Here is a 21,334-nt window from a genome sequence, read left to right as displayed (position 1 = left end):
CTCTGGCTTAATAAATGGGCGGTATTGAATGCTGGTTACTGGATAAATGAAAATTAGGAATGCTACAAACAGTGATTGTTTGTATTTTATGATTCCAAACTCTGATGGAGGTCTATCTATATTCTCAAAACATAAAAATTAAACGGTAATAGCAGATGCTCGTGAATCTAGTATAAGCTTAAAACTTAATAAGCTTGTGGAAACAAGCTGAGTCAATGTTTTATTATTTCTAATAATGATATTGACAATAACATGAATATTTTTGCAGTAGTTTATCTACTCATCAGTCCACAATCCTCCAATATATTTTTGCCATCCAAGTGGTAAATAGGAACTCCCAGCTTCTACAAAATCTCACTCTTGGACACAACATCAATGACAACTATCTGAACACACTAGGCACTTCAGATGTCTTGCTGGACATGCTCTCTACTGGTGAAGCCAATGTCCCCAACTTCAGCTGTGGAAAGAAGGACAACATTCTTTCCCTTCTTGATGGAGCTTCCAGGGACATCTCCATCCAGTTATCAACACTAGTAGGCACCTACAAAGTCCCACAGGTTTGTGCGTGTTTTTCTCTGTCTGATAAACTGAATGGGGTGGTAGTGCTTTAGTAATAGATTCCATCTTATTTATTCTGTTGAATCCAAGAGCTGGTTTTTTTTATCATGAAGAGAAATAAATACCCCCTGTTCTGTCGGGCTCTCTGGTAGACTCCTCCCAAAAATTCACAGGTACAAATTTCAGACACACACACGTTTGAAAATTCAAAACAATGTTCTTTATAATGAAAATTCACTTAACCTAAGCCCTCTTTTGGTATTGCAAAGAGCACTCGTCTCCAAACAAACTGGTAATTTGTACAAGTCCCTTATCAGTTCTGTGATACTTAGCTTGCAGCTGTGAGGCAATTCACAGTCCTTTTTCTTTCACAAAGTGAAACACACTTTGCTCTGGTTTAGTTTCAAAGCGGGGAAAAATCAGCACACAAAAGGTCAAAGTCAGCAAGACAGGCACGAAACACAACGATCAGATAATCCTCCACAATGGCCAAACCCACAGGCTGCTCTTTCTAGCAGCCTCACTAATTACCACAGCCCCACCCAACCACAGGTGGCCTCATTTTCTTTGATAATAATCTCTCACTTGTTGTTGCCTATGCATCGCTCTCCGCATGCGTGGCTGTATCATTAACTCTTGTTCTGAATCCAAGGAGGAGCTAGATAATTGATCTCCTTCTGAGCTGTCTGCCACACTCTCCTCCTCCCTGTCACTCATGTCTTCTTGGTCAGAGGAGCCTTCATCAGCAGATTCCACCAGGGGCAAAACAGGCCTGCAGCATGTGGATGTCTCCCCCACATCCACAGTCCTTGGGGCAGGAGCTGGGCCAGAGCTAACCACAACACCCCCTTAAATAAATAAATAAAATTAATCTTTACCAATTTTGTGGTATTTTCAATAGTGAACAAATCCTTTGCATAGAAACATAGAAGACTGATGGCAGAAAAAGACCTCATGATCCATCTAGTCTGCCCTTATACTATTTTCTGTATTTTATCTTAGGATGGATATATGTTTATCCCAGGCATGTTTAAATTCAGTTACTGTGGATTTACCAACCACGTCTGCTGGAAGTTTTTTCCAAGGATCCACTACTCTTTCAGTAAAATAATATTTTCTCATGTTGCTTTTGATCTTTCCCCCAACTAACTTCAGATTGTGTCCCCTTGTTCTTGTGTTCACTTTCCTATTAAAAACACTTCCCTCCTGGACCTTATTTAACCCTTTAACATATTTAAATGTTTTGATCATGTCCCTCCTTTTCCTTCTGTCCTCCAGACTATACAGATTGAGTTCATTAAGTCTTTCCTGATACGTTTTATGCTTAAGACCTTCCACCATTCTTGTAGCCCGTTTTTGGACCTGTTCAATCTTGTCAATATCTTTTATTTGTGGAAATAATTGCAATGGAATAGGTTATCTTGAACTGATAAATCACTTGTGTCTTATGGATTCATAGGGATCCTATCATTAATTATCCACTTTATTTTGAAAGAATGAAAAACATTTTAGCCAAGATGTTATTTTTAGCCTAATATTTTCATTATAAAATTAATTTTTTTAAAGGGTAGTAGAGCCTCTTGGAGAGGATTTAACTATTAAACTGAGTGAACTATTTAAAAAATAACCCAACTCATGGGACCTTCTAAACACATTTACTTTAAATATAAAATATCTGCTGTTGGGTGGAAGATGATAATAATAATTTCTATATATGAAGAAAGGAATAAAAAAGATCCCAATTATTAGAAATCAATTCATCTAATTGATACTATTGCTGAAATATATGCTGGTTCCCTTTTGAATCAAATTGGATGTGGTTGCATTCCTTCACTGAAAACAAGCAAACTTTAGGTATATTGAGAAAATAATCTAAAGAATCTATAGAATCTAGGCATCTAAGGCCTAGATGGATACAAAACACTCTTATTAGAGTACTAAACTTCCGACCTTTTGGACAGCAGTCCTTGCCAGAAAAGCAAGAATGGAGAAAAACATGTTTATTGCAAACCAGTCTGCTGACAAAGTTAGTTATGAGCCAAAGAGATCAGGGTGACCGAAAAACAAATATGATAGATGATTCTGAGGAAAAGTTGGGAATAACATTAAGAAATAGGAAGTTGGCTGAAAATGATATGTCCATATATGGAGAGGAAGGGGGTGTAAATTAGACATGAAATTACTATAAAAGATGGTTCTTGAAGTTAGGTACTTTACCTTTTTAAGTACACCTTTTGAGTGTCTTCAATTGGTCCTGATATGATACAGTGTTATCATATTGGTGTCTTTATGTTATGTGTTGATATATGTTATGTGTTGATATATGTTATGTTTAATAAATGTTTCTATGATATATATATCATGTGGTCTTTTAGCTTTTATTCTCATGGTCTGGGAATTTTTTTAACAATTGGCGCCCGAACGTGGGGCCCGAGAACTTTTTTCCTGGATGGAGGACGAGAGAAACCTGGCAGGGCCCTTACTGGAGTTTTTTCCAGTGGCTGGTTTTCTCTTGCTTCCATGTCCAGGAATTAGCTTCTTTTCGAACTGAGAGGCCAAGAGAATAAGAGGTTTCCCGGGGAAAAATTGCAGCTGCCGGCGAGAGCAAGCGTCCTTGGTGAGTAAAGGTGGCCAAGGGGTCTGATCCTGAGTTGGTGATATGCACTAGCATGATTGAATACATGTGGGCACGCAGAGCATGTGAGAGAAATGTCTCTATATTTGTGCTGGGTTCTTGTGCACGAGAACTAATTTAAAACACATGTTGGGTGGTGACACTGTGGAGAAAGAGTTTTAAAGGGATCAGAGTGGATATTTACATAGTTGAATATCGGCTTGCTTATGTTTCACTTCAGGGTGAACGTTTATGTCATAATGAAACAGGGGTTTTATTATGGAACAAAAATATGGGTGTTGACTTTAAATTTAGGACATAGCGTATGCTAGGAATGGGTTTCGTCTACTTACAACTGACAGCAGATGCTGTGGTAGAAGTATGTGTTTTGTTTTGTTTTGTTTTGTTTTTCTTCTTTCTTTTTCTTTCTCCCTCTCTGACAAGGGATGACGGCTGCTGGTAAGTTGTATCTTGAAGAGCAGAATGGTGTCTTTATGGGGGGATAGCAGCTGTGCTATGTAATATTTTGTCCTTTTGCTGGTATGATTTAAGAAGTGTAATACATATGGTTATAGTTAGATTGCTGGTAGAGCGAAAAGATTATTGCAAGAGGTGTAGGGAAGTCTAACTGATATTTTTGAATTCTTGAGAAATAGAGCTTTTGATAAATGTGATTAATAATCGAAGATAGAGGTTTTGGGTGAGCAGATGGTAAGTACTAAGGGTTTTTTGTTTTGTTTGATGAATTGGAGTTGAGACTGTATGTGTAGGGTTTATAGTATTGCTTGTTTAAGACAAGGAATGTGAGAATGTGAGGCTGTTTTGAAGTTAAGTGGGTAGACAGGCTGTGTTTTCTTTTTGAGGAGGTAAGTTGTTAATTGTTGAGGGGCTATTGTTGTTCCTGGGATAGTTTGGTGCAGTAGGTTTGAAGGAGAATAAATTGATTGCAGCAGGCTTGGTTTATAAGCAGCTGGAGATAAGGGGATTTGTGGATATTGGTTATTTGAGAGAGTAGAGAATTTAAATATTGTATTGGGATAGATGGCATGTGTTTAATACACAGGCGAAAGGTTTGCAGTTCTGTGGCTGAGTTGTTACGTATATTAAGAGGTTGAGGATGAGAAAGAGTTATAATGGGTTTTTTTTAATGACTTTATGTGGCAGTTGGAGGGAATTCCGTATTGGTGAATTCCAAGATTAGTGTATAGATGTGGGTATGAAAGAGGTTTTTTTTTCTATGTATAGTAGTGTGTATGTTTTACATATGATGAACTGGAGTCCAGTATTGAGGACAATAACTGGCTATTTTTGATGTTTTTTGATATAAGTGTTTATCTTGGTTTAAATCAGAGAATTGAGATGGAATGTCAAGCCTACTAAGTTACTTGTAATTACTTATTAAGTTAAAGTAAAAGCTAACACTGTATCTCTAAAACAACCTAGTTAAGATACATAGCAGGAATTGGATTTTTTTTTAACAATTGCCTTTTATATCTGTTGGAGGTAATAGTCTCTTATTGTATGCCCATAAGAAAATTGCTAGCTGGGAGATTTTGAAGGATATCTTGAGTAAAGATGAGGGGAATCATATTTTTATTTTATTGTAAAAAGCTTTGATTATGAATTATGAATTGTACACAAATCTGATAAATGGAATAAAGTACTGGTAGGGAGTCTTGTGGTGTTATGAAATGAAAATATTTAATTGTTGCTGTGACAATTGTTGCTGGATTTTACAATGCTCGTAAGGAAGCTAAACATTTTAGGAAAAATTTCACAATTGAGTAGAATTCGATGATAGATAATTGTTTTCTGGATTAAATCTGTGGCATCATTGAATACAGCTGAGAAGCTCGTGTAGATTTAGATAAATTGGTTCTGTGACAATAGATTTTTGCACTGTATGGTAACGTATTTCTGGATTTGGCTCTGTTTTAAGGGAAGAAAAAGTTGTTTATGAGTGTATGAATGTTGATTGTGCAACATTTTTTTCTTTTACATATTATTTTCTCTGGTTTGTAATGTGGTTTGTAATCTGAGAGAATGCAGGGAAGTGTGGTTGTTTTGTACAGTATGGTATAAGTAGTGTTTATACATATGTTTGGGATTGTGGTTCTGTGTTTTATATTGTTTATTGATGAAGAAATACTCCTATGTGAAAACTGTTAGAAGATATGATGTGGGATGATACGTATGAGGATGCTGGAATGCAGCCAGCGATTACATAGTGGAGCGGTTTGCCTGTTGTCATTTTTATGAATTGGTAGAGAGCTGTTTGCTGAAGAAAGGGGGTTGGATTAGATGACCTTTGAGGTCCCTTCCAACTCTGGCTGTTATAATAGTAGTGCTGGTATTTGGGTTGTTTGTGGCAGTAAATGTTGGGTTAGCTACAGAATGTAATAAAAGTGTATAGCTATATTAGATAAACCTGTTGTGATTTAGAAGACAGGTAGTTTTGATAATTTTGGATTGATGATTTCATGTGGTGAAGGAAGGTGTTAGAGGCTGAAGGCATTTGAATGGATTAGTATAGACTGGTGTCTGTTTATAGTATAATTTTGTTTAGCTGCTAGTAAGTGAACTGGGAAAGGTTTTGTGAAAGGGGGTTGCTTTACAAATGTAACAAAATTGGATAGAATAGATTTAACAAGCAGTGGTAGTAAGCAATGTATGTGATAAGTAGGGGTTTGTATAGGCTGTCTGGAATAAGCTGAATGATCGGTGTGACTGATTATAAGAAATGCCTGTATAAGATGTGGATTATTGAGTAAAGATGAGGTGCTGTAAAAGAGGCAGTAGGGAAGAAGAAGGTCAAATAATTTAACTTAGTGTGAGAAATATGTTGGACATATGCATGAAAGGATGCATAACTGTTTTTCATTCATTGTGAAAGAAAGTTTGTTTTTGATTGAGTGTGAATGAGTGTATATACTAAAACATGGATATTGGAATAACATAAATAAGGGAATACAGTGGTTGGGATGAATAACCTGATACTGTTGATAACAAAAGTAAATCTGGTGTACCTGGTGAAGAAGGTACTCCAGGACAAGCTGATATTAGTAGTAGTCAGCCCTGCTGGCTTTAGTGGTGTTGCTGGGTTTTTTTTTGTTTTGAATTACTTGGTTTTCCTGTTGACCAGGAATCTCCAGGCGAGCCTGGTGAACCTGGTTAAACAGGGCCTCAAGGTTTTTGTGGTTCAATAGGTTTTTTTGGAGAATCTGGATCTTGTGATCCAGGGTCTTATGGCAAATATGGTGGTACAAGGTTTAGGTGGTGATATTAGTCTCCACTGGTGCACCTGGTCTGATGGGTCTATGAGGACTTCCAGGACAATTTGGAAGCCCAGGTCTAGGTCTTCTTGGTTCAACTGGACCTGATGGTTGCCCTGGTCCAGCTGATCCAGCTGGTCCACAAGGTGAACCTGGTAATATTGTATTCCCAGGACCAAAGGGTCTTTAATGGTGAACTTGGAAAATCTGGAGAGGAGAGTATTTCTGGATCTCAGTGTACTGTTTGAATTCAAAGGAATGAGAGGACTAATTGTAGTAGGTAACCTGCTGGCTGGTTATTTCAGTGAATTGAGTGGAAGAAAAAAAAAATGCCAGCAGTTGAGATATGTATTTGGGTAAGAATTGAATCCTTTAAGTGGATGGGTGAAAGCATTTTCATTTGTAATGATAAATACTTAAGATAAGAGTGAATATAATAGTAAAATAAATATGCCTTGGTATGGAAAAGTATATGTATATTAATAATGTATATTAATAATGATAGAGGTACACGTTTTATGGTCTATTTAGTAGAATAGGGAACTGAAAAGGATTCCCTTCTGTCTGAGTGTATTTGGCAAAGGCTGGGGAGAAAATTGAATCCCAGAAGCAGTATAAAGTTATAACAACTTTGAAACGTTTACCTTTAGCATTTGTATGTGTATAAATGTTTGTGCAATGTATATTTAAATGTGTAATACTGGAACGAGATGCACTGAGATGCTAAATTGTCTCTGAAACAACTAAAAAGAAATTGTCCCAGTTTTTTCTCATTTAAGGTCTGACGGGCTGGTGGCTTATTTACAAGTGCATAATTTTAAGAGTGAGGACTGATTCCTGAGTGAAAACTTAAAAGGACACATCTGGAAGTTTATTTGGGAATGTCCATTGAAAAGACTGATAATGATTGAGATGACTGTGCATGCCATGGACACATATGAAGGGTTTTATGCATGAAGGAATGGACTTTGTCAGTTTATCAGTGTCTCCCGGAAGAAGAGTGAGAGAAAGGAGGACTAAGAAACCTTTTAATGTTTTTTTTTCATAAATGGAACTTTGGAGGGTGGATTTGTGAATCTGGATAGGAATGTTTTATTTTGCCATTTTCATTTTTATATTTGAATAAGTCACATTTATGTTGTGGAAATTTGTGAATGTAAGCCCCTGAATTCAGAGTGTTAGTGTATACAATACTATCACATATACACATGACATGCAACTATACGCTGGGGGGGCCTAGTACACATAATACATAGCAGCATGAATGTGATAATAAAGTTGGTGATTGTTTTGTGGAATGTTATACTGTACACAAAGGGGATGGGATCAGAGGCTGTGTTATCTAATCACCTGGTGATAGGATAGCAGCTCTGTTGCCATACCGGACAGGATCATTTGTATACACAAACATAATCACTAGTATTAATTGATCCAGATTTGAAAACTGGAATATGCCTCAGATCCACTAGCTATGAAGTGGAAGTAATTTATAAGTAATATTTTTATAAGTATAGATTACACACCTTTGTATGAGAAGTGAAGGATTATAGAAGAAGAATCATTATTGCTATAGCATGAAACAAAAACACCTTCCAAACTGGTATTTTTATACAATGTAGCCTTAGCAAAACTGTGCAATAAGCTATGTGAATGAAATGAGACGAAGTTAAACAAGGGAGATGGGAGACACATTAGGAAAAGGGGAATTAACATATCCAGATACAATGTATATATGTCCCCTATTGTTTGAAGAAGTCAAGATTGTTATGAAATCTAACTTGCAAGGGTGATTACTTGGGATGCCCTAAATGGACAGAGTAAAATATGCCTGGTGATTGTAGGGAAATATGTTACCAGCTAATTAGTATGTAACATATAGGCAAGAGGTGTGAACACAATTATCCATAGAGTTGCTGGAAAGGGAAAAAAGCTGAAGCCCTAAGACAAGTGGGGTTTTATTTGGTGACTTATATGTTCATGCTTATGCATTTTTGTAACTGGATTAGATGAGCCCTGCACAATAGACAAATCTAACATTTATGGAGGTAACATTTTTTTGTAAACAAATGGGTCATTTGTGAAAGGGTAACTGAGAGGAAAAAAATCATTCTACATTATAACATGATAGTCATGTATTAGTAGGCATTACATAAACATGTCCCAGAAGGTGGAGAAATGGTATATGTACACCATTATAAGCATATACCAAGATAATGGTTTATTTAGAGGCCTATCTTTACAAAAATTGTTTGATCAAGGCCCGGAGAATAGAATGTAATTGGTGACATATCCCACACTTATGGATAAGATACAAGGAGTAGTAAGGTGGGAGTAGTATAAACATATAAGATGATTTGTTGAGTATACGTCCCTGATATGCCTTAAGGAACTCAACTTAAGCAAATGAGGTATTGTACCTGTGCAATAGAAAGGGAGATAATGAATCGATAATGTGAAATAGAGTGACCATAAAGACATATGGATATAGCCATGGGAGATGAGTTATTCAAGTAGAAATAAAGCACAAGGAACTGTAGTTAAGAGTAGAATCATACAATGCTGCATCTAGTGACATATGGAACACCCCAACTCTTGGTTGCCAGACTCATTTGTAGGAGTTATTATAAGCATTGTATTAAGTTATGTATTAAGTTCTGTATCTGTATCAAATGTATGCTGGTTTGCTGGGAGGCCCGATGACATAAGGATGAATATCCCCACGAATTGGGTGGTCTGTGATAGACATGTTCTAAGAATTTGAGTAAAAATTCTTAGAAGAAAGAGAGCAGGGATTGAGAAAATAATCTAAAGAATCTATAGAATCTAGGCATCTAAGGCCTAGATGGATACAAAACACTCTTATTAGAGTACTAAACTTCCGACCTTTTGGACAGCAGTCCTTGCCAGAAAAGCAAGAATGGAGAAAAACATGTTTATTGCAAACCAGTCTGCTGACAAAGTTAGTTATGAGCCAAAGAGATCAGGGTGACCGAAAAACAAATATGATAGATGATTCTGAGGAAAAGTTGGGAATAACATTAAGAAATAGGAAGTTGGCTGAAAATGATATGTCCATATATGGAGAGGAAGGGGGTGTAAATTAGACATGAAATTACTATAAAAGATGGTTCTTGAAGTTAGGTACTTTACCTTTTTAAGTACACCTTTTGAGTGTCTTCAATTGGTCCTGATATGATACAGTGTTATCATATTGGTGTCTTTATGTTATGTGTTGATATATGTTATGTGTTGATATATGTTATGTTTAATAAATGTTTCTATGATATATATATCATGTGGTCTTTTAGCTTTTATTCTCATGGTCTGGGAATTTTTTTAACATATAGCTAATCCACTGTTAACATTAGCTTTACCTTGAATCATCCAATTACAAAATACACCACTTGGAGAAACAGTTGTTTTTGCACTTCATACATCTCAGACTAACATCTGACATGATGAACATAGAAATATTATGGAGCATTTTAATTGATTGCCTTTAAAATGGAACCCAGGCTGTTAAGTCTGATCAAAGTGTTTTATACAAGCATGTGTCAGAGAGTGTAGTTTGGGCTCAATGGAACCATGATAAGTAGGATCCATTCTTACTACGGAACAGAACAGAATAGAATATAGAGCTGGAAGGGACCTTGGAGGTTTTCTAGTCCCGCTCCTTGCTCAAGCAGGATAACTTATACCATCTTAGACAAGTGACTGCCCACTCTCTTAAAAACCTCCAGTGATGAAGCACCCACAATTTCTAAAGGCAAGTTCTTCCACTAGTTAATTGTCCTCATTGTTAGTAAGTTTTCCTTAATTCCAGGTTGATTCTCTCCTTGATTAGTTCCATCCATTGTTTCTTGCCCTGCCCTCTGGTGCTATGGAGAATAATTTGACCTTCTCTTCTTTGTGACAGACCCTCAAATACTTGAACAAATAACTGGAAATAACAGGATAATTGGATCTAAAAAGATTACTGCACAAAAATTTGGGATATCAAAGCAGAGAAAGATAACTCAGTAACCGAGTTGTCAAAGCGTGGAACTCATTAATGGACTCCATAGTGTCATCCCCAAACCCCCAACATTTTACCCTTAGATTATCTACGGTTGACCTATCCAGATTCCTAAGAGGTCAGTAAGGGGCGAGTACAAGTGCACTAGAGTGCCATCCATCCCCTGTCCTATTGCTCTCCTATATCTCCTATACCTTTCTTCTATTCCTATATATCTTCTTCTATTCTTTCATTGATATGTCCTATTACTATACCTTCTTTTCTATTATTTCTTGTATATAGCTATATACCCACTAAAACCCTCATTGTGTATTGGACAAAATAAATAAATAAATAAAAATAAATAAGCTATAGCTATCGTTAGGAAAGCTGGCGCACTGAAAAGGATGACTCACTAAAATTATACCATTACAATTGCCAAGTATTTCAAAACAGGAATAACTAAACATCAATTTACTTTATCAGGATTTGAGCAGATGCACACAGTGAATAAATATAGAATTTTTACCACGTTTCTATTTGCAGAGCTCTAGAGACAGAAGATTTGTATATTTTATTCAACTTTTATATATGGTCCTCGGAGAGGGGCGGCATGCAAATCCAATTAAATAAATAAATTAAATAAATAATATTGTGATTGCGATGTCCTATATCTTGATATGCCCAAGTTATTAATCAACAATAAACTATTTAAAAATATACTTGACAACCAAATGTACAATTACTATTTTAGATTTTAAATTATTAGATTTGTCAATACATATTGTTCTTTATCACTGTTGTGAGCCGCCCCGAGTCTACGGAGAGGGGCGGCATACAATTCTAATAAATAAATAATAAATAAATAAATAAATAAGTGTATTTGTTAAAATCAAATATTTTGTACTTGATCTGACACCAAAATATAATTCAGCATCCTTTATTATTTTTTTCAAGATGAGTTATGCAACTGGTTCAATGGCTCTGAGTGATAAAATTCAGTTCCCCTTTTTCCACCGGATGGTGCCCAAAGAAGGAATCCAGTATCCAGGAATTATTCAACTGCTCCTCCACTTCAGATGGACCTTGATTGGCCTCTTTGCTTCTGACACAGAAAAAGGAGAGGACTTCATGAGGACTTTTACTCTTGCGCTAGTCAGGCATGGAATTTGTGTGGTTATATCACAACGGTTCTCAACGACTGGACATGCAGTACCCCTCAGGGATGCCCTCTCTAAGTGGAGACAAGTCAATGTCTTTGTTCACTTCACAGAATACGATTCATTTATGGACAGAATTCTTTTTTTCCATTCAACCCTTGAAGATTTGCCAGGACCCATTGAAGGGAAAGTCTGGATCATCTCACCCCTCATCAAACTGACAATGAGAAGGCACATACGTTTCAAATATGTCCATAGTATTTGGAACTTTGTTGTCAGAGGTAAAGAAAGTCTGCAGGATGATGGCTTTGAACCCGTTCTCTTTGTACAACCTGAGTTTCAAGACCAGTCTTTTCACTGTTCTTTTTCAAAACAGTTCTGTTCTATCAAGGGCCGAAGAAAATGCACCCAGAAAGCACCACTGGAAACTCAGGAGAAAAGGAACAGCGTTAAGATACCAAATGATCACCATGTTTACAGTATCATTAAGACTCTGGCCCATGCCTTGAGTGCTGCGTATTCATCGAGATCCAGGTGGATAAGGAAGGCAAGCAAGGAGGGGTTGGTGGCTTCAAGGCTGCAACCTTGGCAGGTACGGGGTCCAGACAAGGAAGTATCAAAGCAGTGAAGGGCTACCAAAATTTTTAGTACCATGCTGTGGGTGTGGCTTATGCAGGATGCCCTTCATTTTCTTTCGACATCTTTCAGTGCAAATTGGATGCTCTGGGGTGGAGCTCCATTTTCACTACCCCAATGTGTTTTCCCCACCATCCGGGCAGTAGCCGACGCCTGCATCAAAGCTAATTCCCTTGGAGAAGGAATACAAATGAGAGGGAGGAGAACCTTCTCAGCTTCCTAGTGCCACAAAAGATCAACAAGTTAGGCAAATGTTGTCCCAAACTATGGAATAGCAACTGTTCTGTCGGGCTCTCTGGTAGAATCCTCCCAAAAATTCACAGGTACAAATTTCAGACACACACACATTTGAAAATTCAAAACAATGTTCTTTATAATGAAAATTCAAAACAATGTTCTTTATAATGAAAATTCACTTAAACCAAGCCCTCATTTGGTATAGCAAAGAGCACTCATCTCCAAACAAACTGGTAATTTGTACAAGTCCCTTATCAGTTCTGTGATACTTAGCTTGCAGCTGTGAGGTAATTCACAGTTCTTCTTCTTTCACAAAGTGAAACACACTTTGCCCTGGTTTAGTTTCAAAGCGGGGAAAAATCAGCACATAAAAGGTCAAAGTCAGTAAAGCAGTCACGAAACACAACGATCAGATAATCCTCCACAATGGCCAAACCCACAGGCTGCTATTTATAGCAGTCTCACTAATTACCACAGCCCCACCCTACCATAGGTGGCCTCATTTTCTTTGATAATAATCTCTCAGTTGTTGTTGCCTATGCATCGCTCTCCGCATGTGTGGCTGTATCATTAACTCTTGTTCTGAATCCAAGGAGGATTCTTGTTCAGAACTCTTGTTCAGAACTCTTGTTCTGAATCCTTGTTCTGAATCCAAGGAGGAGCTAGATAATTGATCTCCTTCTGAGCTGTCTGCCCCACTCTCCTCCTCCCTGTCACTCATGTCTTCTTGGTCAGAGGAGCCTTCATTAGCAGATTCCACCGGGGGCAAAACAGGCCTGCAGCATGTGGATGTCTCCCCCACATCCACAGTCCTTGGGGCAGGAGCTGGGCCAGAGCTAACCACAACAGCAACAAAAAGAGCTTAAGCTTCTATTTCAGTTATTGCATCTACCCTTATCCAACCAACTGATTTTGTAGTTGGAAAAGGTGCTTCCAGACTCCTTCTGATCCTCAGTTCTCATAGACTAGCAATGGGTTTTCTCAGGGGCAGGCTTCAAAAAATTTAGCATAGAGTTCTCTCCCAGTTGCTGGGTGGGCATGGACATGATGGGCATGGCCTAGTTGGCCTTCTGAACCATGCGGATGTGTGTGTGTGCCCTATCAGGGCTCCGGAGAGTTTTTTTGAGCCTCCGGGAGGGCAAAAATGGCCACCCCTGGCTTCAGAGGCTCTCTGGAGGCCGGAAATGGGCCTGTTTATGGCCTTCCCAAAGTTCTGGTAGGCCTGTTTTTGCCCTCCCCAGCCTCCGCATGTGCCCTGCACTTACTTGCATTCAAAACAGACCATGTGGGACTTCTGGGAGGGAATGGGTGGGGTGAGCGGGGCCAGCTAGGAATGGGATTTGGGGGTTCTCTGAACTGCACAGAATCTTAGGTAGAGGTTCTCCCGAACCCCTGCAAAACCCCATCAGCCTATCCATGGGTCTTCTCATTGTCTTTCCTCAAGGCTAAGTGCAGCACTTTTGATTTCTTCCTTGACTTTACTGTCCTTCACTAAATCTGATCCAGATTTTGTGGAAATATCTTCTCCAACTGTGGTGCCTGCTAGGGGACCTGGTATTTCATCTCCCCAACCCAGAACATTCACTTTCTGAGATTCCTATGGATACGTTAGCCTTTCCATGAGCATCACATTGCTGACTCCCATTCAGTTTGCAGTGAACGTTATTTTAAGATGTTTTTCTTATCAATTTTGGTTTTCATTCTTTTTAATTAATGTGCATAATTAATGATTAATGTAATTGTTATCTAATTATTAAAATACTACTGTCAGGCTCTAAGTAATGCATCCATTTCAAATCGAACACCAAGGCATTACTACTACTACTATTATTACTACTACTATTACCACCACCACCATCACCACCACTATTACTACTATATTATTATTAGTGATTAGGATACACACATGATATTATCAGAAAAACTACAAATGAAATTTTTAAAAATCTCTTTAGTATCTTCCATCCATTTATATTTATAAGGAACACTGTAACACCAGTTGCTAAAATGAAAATATTTTCTACTAGATTTGTTTAGCATTTCCTTTATCAAGGAATTGATATTTGAAATTGATATCTTTGAATAGATATCAAAATAGTTTTGCTTATGAGTTTATTTATTTATTTATCTCTCTGTCTGTCTGTCTGTCTGTCTGTCTGTCTATCTATCTATCTATCTATCTATCTATTTATTATTATTTATTTATTAATCAGATTTGTATGCCGCCCCTCTCCACAGACTCGGGGCGGCTCACAGCAATCGCCATACAATGTAAACATACTATTAGATTTGTATACTGCCCCTCTCCGTAGACTCGGGGCGGTTGGTATAAATCCTTCATTAAAAATCAAAATCAAAATTAAAAATCAAATAATGATTTGTTATCACTGGCTGCATAAAAGTAAGGAGTTTCCCAATTTTTTCCGGCTTAAGAAGGAGTTGTTGGGAGGTTAGCACTTTCAGAATTGCAAGATTTGGTTCATGTAGCCTTACAATAAAGTAGAATTAGCTCAGAGTTGGAAGATACCTTGGAGGTCTTCTAGTCCAACTCCCTGCTTAGGCAGGAAACTCTCCACCACTTCAGACAAATGGTTATCCAACATCTTCTTTAAAAGCTCCAGTATTTGAGCATTCACAATTTCTGGAGCAAGCTGTTCCATGGATTAATTGTTCTGTCAGGAAATTTCTCATTAGTTCTAAGTTATGTCTCCCCTTGAGTAGTTTCCATATGTTGCTTCTTGTTCTGTTCTCAGGTGTTTTGGAGAACAGCCTGGCTCCCTCTTCTTCATAACAACCCCTGAGATATTGGAACACTGCTAACATGTCTCCCCTAGTCCTTCTTTTCATTAAACTAGACAAACCCAATTCCTGCAACCGTTCTTCATATGTTTTAGCCTCCAGTCCCCTAATCATCATTGTTGCTCTTCTCTGCACTATTTCTAGAGTCTCAGCCTTATCAAGGCATTATAAAGTGGTACTCACATGATCTTAATTCTATCCCTCTGTTAATGCAGCCTAGAACTGTGTTGACTTTAACTGGGAGAGGGTTAGTCTGGCAAATTACTTCATGACAAGACCATAGAAAAATAGAAACATAGAAGAAAAAGACCTCATGGTCCATCTAGTCTGCCCTTATACTATTTTATCTTACAATGGATATATGTTTATCCCAGGCATGTTTAAATTCAGTTACTGTGGATTTACCAACCACGTCTGCTGGAAGTTTGTTCCAAGGATCTACTACTCTTTCAATAAAATAATATTTTCTCACGTTGCTTTTGATCTTTCCCCCAACTAACTTCAGATTGTGTCCCCATGTTCACTTTCCTATTAAAAACACTTCCCTCCTGAACCTTATTTAACCCTTCAACATATTTAAATGTTTTGATCATGTCCCCCCTTTTCCTTCTGTCCTCCAGACTATACAGATTGAGTTCATGAAGTCTTTCCTGATACGTTTTATGCTTAAGACCTTCCACCATTCTTGTAGCCCGTCTTTGGACCCGTTCAATTTTGTCAATATCTTTTTGTATGTAAGGTCTCCAGAACTGAACACAGTATTCCAAATGTGGTCTCACCAGCACTCTATATAGCGGGATCACAATCTCCCTCTTCCTGCTTGTTATACCTCTAGCTATGCAGCCAAGCATCCTACTTGCTTTTCCTACTGCCCAACCACAGTGCTCACCCATTTTGAGACTGTCAGAAATCACTACCCCTAAATCCTTCTCTTCTGAAGTTTTTGCTAACACAGAACTGCCAATGCATGCTTTCCAATAATCATGCTTTCCAGTAATCTCACTGTTCTTTTCAAGTAGTTTATGAATATCTCTGTTTATTTATTTGTAAGCTGCTCCAGAATTTTCCTTATAATTGAACAATTTTACCAATTATTTATTTTGTTAAAATATTTATTTTGTAGATACTGTATCTTTTAAGTTGCTGATAAATACTAAATAAGTGGGCATAACCTGAGGTTATTTGGGGGAAAGTTCAGAAGCAATGTGAGAAAATATTATTTTACTAAACGAATAGTAGATGCTTGGAACAAACTCCAGCAGACATGGTTGGTAAGTCCACAATAATTGAATTTAAACATGCCTGGCATAAACATATATCCATCCTGAGATAACATACAGGAAATAGTATAAGGGCAGACTAGATGGACCATGAGGTCTTTTTCTCCCGTCAGTCTTCTATGTTTCTAAATCTTGTTCTCCTAACTAAGCATAATAGTAGCTTAGAAGATTCTACCAGAAAGATTCAAATGAGAAAGCACCACATGGTATAAGAGACATTTTCTTGCGTTAAAATTCTTGCATGTTCCTATTTTAGTTCCACCCCTTTCTGGAAAAGAATGAGTTTTGCAATCTTTCCAGCTTCAAAATGTACTTGGACCAAAATGGAGATGTAAAAGCAGATTTGGACATCATGAGCTTTCTTTTTCTCCCCAATGAGGAACCCATCCAAGACCAACTAGGAAGTTTTGAAAAACAGAGACTTATTACCAATAAAGATTCACTTTTGCGGTTAAAGATGTTGAACAAGGTAGGGAAAATATTGGAAACCATTGTTTGTTTTCCAAAGCCTTAGGAGTCATTTCAAATAATAAGCTGAGTTACCAAAGAGAATGATTTTTGCTATCTGTTGAATGTGGTGGTGAGTATATTCCTTAAAGATTTTTAAAATGGCTTTGGAGCAGGAGTGGGTTCTGGGTTTTTTCGCTGCCTGTTTGCTCCTTGATGTGCCATGACCAAAGTGTCCTTCAGTTGCCATAATATGGAACACCATTTTAAGCTTAGGTGGTGTTGCTGTCTAACCCACATTTTTCTGCTTTATCTAGTAGTACCTTATGGTCTACTTTATCAAAGGTCTTACTTAACTGGGATAACTGGGAGGTGATTTTAAACTACTTTCAAAGAGGAGCTGCTTGGCAATGTTTAACATAGTTTGGAAGAAACCTAGAGCTGGAAACAACTAGCACGCACATGCGAGGAACCTTTACTTTTAGAAGAAATCTTTTTAGAACCTACTGGTGTGGGATAAATTAACAGGTGTTAAGCTGAATGTACGGGTAAGAAGGATGCAGGGGAGGCAGGGGCAGTTACAGAGGCTCAGAAAGAGGAAGTGAGCACAGCTATGCACAGTCTGCACTCCCAGAGAGTATATAAGGGGGAGGAGTTGGAAGATGCTCTTTGCAAAAAGCCAACATTCATGTGTGAAAAGTGTTTTTGCCGGACAAACCTTGATACAGTACTGGAGATTTATAGAATTAATATTCTTGTAAGTAAACTTTGGCTCGAGAAGCAACTGTTGGGAATTTATCTTATCAACTTGGCCTCACACCTGGATTTTGGCAGTCATAAGATATTGTTTGGTTTGTGTTCTGGTACAAGCTCAACTTTTCCCAGTCAGATAACTCAGCACAAAGAGATATCACAGATAATTTTATTACAGGCATTCTCACAATAACTCACAGTTATGATGTGATTCTTCTGCAGTATAATCTTTCCCATTGTGCAGGTAAAAAGAGGTTGAATTGACCTGGGCTCTAGGTAGAGCATCTACATGCTGGCTGGCTTAGTGAAAGAGTGAAGACAAAGACCCTCTGGAATGTTCTCTCCAATTACCCCTCATCCCGAGTCAGAGCCAATAGGAATACACAAATGTGGTCACATGTAGAACTACATTACCCAGAGTGCAATTTCACTACATTTCCCCTAATGCAATATCTTAAAGAGACATGCCTAAATACAGAGTGCAATTTCACTACATTTCCCCTAATGCAATATCTTAAAGAGACATGCCTAAATACAGTCCAACTATCTCTGTCTCTGGGGATAGCACAGTTTGCATTTGTGCAGTTCAAAAAATGTCCTTGTAAATAGACTCTTGTTTATCTTGAAACCTTTGTGTTTTAATTTGGGTCTAATTACTGGACAGCTGCTGAGCAAGACAGAACAAGCACCCCCCCATAGAGTTGAGGATGACCAACCATATGTGCAAAGGGAACCTTTACCTTTAAGTGAAGACTACTTGACTTGTCTACCACAATTTTCTTTCGGTTTCTTTGTTTCTCTGCTTAGTCTCTGCCTCAGTCCAAATGTGTGGAAAACTGTCATCCTGGATTTGTCAAGCGGGCTCAAGAAGGAGAACCAGTTTGCTGCTACGACTGCATTCCTTGTCCAGAAGGGACCATCTCCATTCAGGAAGGTGGGTGACACTGGAAACCTTGTGGAAATGGATTCATCCAAAGCAATTTGATGGCAATGCGTGTTAAAAGATGCACCGAAGCTTAACTGTTCTCCTATTTATTATCAAAATGCCCAATAGTTTAACTATGGAGAAAAATATCAAAAAGATGACAGATGGCAGAATGGGCAAGCTTTACCTCTGCCAAAGTTTGGAAAGTTTGCACTTTGATATGGCCCAATAGCTAATCAATAAAGACTCATGTCATGTCAATGGCACAACCAGTAGTGCACTTCTGAACTTATGGTTGGGCTGTTTTTCACCATTCACAGGCTCCGGAGGCTTTCCTATAGAAAGTGAAAATGACCTCCTGCTCCCCTCTGGAAAGCCAAAAATCATTTGGAATCCATTTTTCACTATCCACAGGCTTTGGAGGCTTCAATGAGTCCGGCGCACATGTGCGTGCGAGGCAGCACAGGGGGGTTGTCCGTGCATGCACAGTGAGGAAGGCATTGCATTACGGGTGCAGGCACATGTGCTCATGCTATTGTGTGTATTTATTTATTTATTTATTTGTTTGTTTGTTTGTTTGTTTATTTGTTTGATTTGTATGCCGCCCCTCTCTGGAGACTCGGGGCGGCTAACAGCAACAATAAAGCAGTGTACAATAGTAGTCTGATGTTAGAAACAATTAAAAACCCATTAATATAAAGAAAAACCAAACATACATACATACATACATACATACATACATACATACATACGTACATACCATGCATAGAATTGTAAAGGCCTGGGGGGAAGAGGGTCTCAATTCCTCCATGCCTGATGGCAGAGGTGGGTTTTAAGCAGCTTATGAAAGGCAAGGAGGATGGGGGCAATTCTAATCTTTGGAGGGAGTTGGTTCCAGAGGGCTGGGGCTGCCACAGAGAAGGCTCTTCCCCTGGGTCCCGCCAAGCAACATTCTTTAGTTGACGGGACCCGGAGAAGATCCACTCTGTGGACCTAACTGGTCACTGGGATTCGTGCAGCAGAAGGCGGTCCCTGAGATAATCTGGTCCAGTGCCATGAAGGGCTTTATAGGTCATAACCAACACTTCCAACATAACCAACAGCATTTCCTTTTGGTACCCGGGCAAAAAGAAAAGTTCACCATCACTGTCCTAGGATTTCCCTCTATTTCATAGATCTTAGTTTTAGAAATTAGTTTTTTGTTTTCTAGAAAATGTTATTCATTTTATTAGAAATGATGGGGGTTTTTTTAGAAAATAGACTATAATAGAATTGTTTATTGGCCAAGCGTGATTGTACACATAAGGAATTTGACATTCATCTTAACATTTTTTGTAGAATTGTTAAGAAATGCATTTTGTAACATTGTCCTGGTATCAGATATTTTTCCATGAAGGCATTTCTTGAAAGGTAAAAGTGAAGAATGTTATAGAAATATTGCTTTTGGGTTTTGTCAGATACAGAAAAATGCAACAAATGTCCAGATAATAAATATCCAAATGAGGACCGTGTCCAATGTATCCACAAAAGAATAACCTTCCTGTCTTATGAAGAATATCTGGGATTCATCCTGGTCTCTCTTGCCCTACTTCTGTTCCTAACCACAGGTCTTATTTTACTCATATTCATTAAATATCGAGAAACTCCCATAGTCAAAGCCAATAATCGGGACCTATCTTACATCCTCTTGGGCTCCCATCTACTTTGCCTCTTGTCCCCTTTCCTCTTTATTGGTCAACCAAGGAAAACCACTTGTCTTCTCCGACAAATATTTTTCAGCATTATCTTCTCAGTTGCCATATCCTCTCTCTTGGCCAAAAGCATCACAGTGGTCCTGGCTTTCATGGCCACAAAACCAGGAAACGGAATGAAGAAATGGTTGGGGAAGAGCTTGGCCAATTCCATCATATTTTCTTCTTCTGCTGGCCAAATTATCATCTGCTCCATCTGGCTGGGAAGTTCTCCGCCATTCCCTGACTCTGACCTTCACTCCCAACCTGGAGAAGTCATCCTGCAGTGCAACGAAGGATCTGTTATGATGTTCTACATCACCCTCAGCTACATGGGCTTCCTGGCTATCATCTGTTTCATGGTGGCTTTCCTAGCCAGGAATCTCCCTGGAGCCTTTAATGAAGCCAAGCTGATCACCTTCAGCATGCTGGTCTTCTGCAGTGTCTGGGTGACATTTGTGCCCACCTACCTGAGCACCAAAGGGAAATACATGGTGGCTGTGCAGGTCTTCTCAATCTTATCTTCCAATGCTGGTCTACTGGGCTGCATCTTCGTCTCTAAGTGCTACATTATCATTTTGAGGCCTGACCTAAATACAAAGGAACAGCTTACGACCAGAAGAAATGTAAAAAATTGACAGAGGAATTTCAAGTCTCAATATGTTCCAACAGGCCACACTAATAAAATGGTCCAAGATGTTCTCAAACATGAGTGGGCAATGATTTTGCTTGAAACAATTAAAGGGCATCTGGAAGAGTCTCCAATATTTGTCCAGTGAAATTCCAAGATGTCCACAGAGCTCTGTTGAACTCTCCGAGAAGTATATTTTGTCATCTGTCCTTAGCCTGAGATACTAAATTCAGTTCTTTGAAATATGACATTTCTGTAATGATATGGCAAAAAAATTGATATGTGTTCTGCCGGG

At 38.4% G+C, this 21,334-nt stretch overlaps 1 protein-coding gene across 1 annotated transcript; it reads left to right on the top strand.

The window, feature by feature from the left end:
- The first annotated feature begins 11,398 nt into the window (after positions 1–11,398).
- On the top strand, positions 11,399–21,046 carry LOC139159235 (vomeronasal type-2 receptor 26-like). Its single transcript, XM_070736581.1, has 4 exons — positions 11,399–12,193; positions 16,810–17,022; positions 18,561–18,687; positions 20,136–21,046. Exons 1-4 carry the CDS (start codon positions 11,399–11,401, stop codon positions 21,044–21,046), a joined length of 2,046 nt encoding a protein of 681 aa, XP_070592682.1.
- Positions 21,047–21,334: the final 288 nt, after the last annotated feature.

Source organism: Erythrolamprus reginae, chromosome 2 (assembly GCF_031021105.1).
Source record: "Erythrolamprus reginae isolate rEryReg1 chromosome 2, rEryReg1.hap1, whole genome shotgun sequence".
NCBI lineage: Eukaryota > Metazoa > Chordata > Lepidosauria > Squamata > Dipsadidae > Erythrolamprus > Erythrolamprus reginae.
The sequence above is the reverse complement of the archived record's forward strand: the minus strand, read 5'-3'. Positions and strand labels throughout refer to the sequence as shown.

What these genes read in the sequence shown, in the direction of transcription:
- LOC139159235 (XM_070736581.1), top strand. Translation starts at nt 11,399, where the DNA reads ATGAGTTATGCAACTGGTTCAATGGCTCTGAGTGATAAAATTCAGTTC. An exon ending in GGTTAAAGATGTTGAACAAG is followed by an intron (nt 17,023 to 18,560) that starts GTAGGGAAAATA and finishes TTCTCTGCTTAG; the next exon opens with TCTCTGCCTCAGTCCAAATG. An exon ending in GACCATCTCCATTCAGGAAG is followed by an intron (nt 18,688 to 20,135) that starts GTGGGTGACACT and finishes GGGTTTTGTCAG; the next exon opens with ATACAGAAAAATGCAACAAA.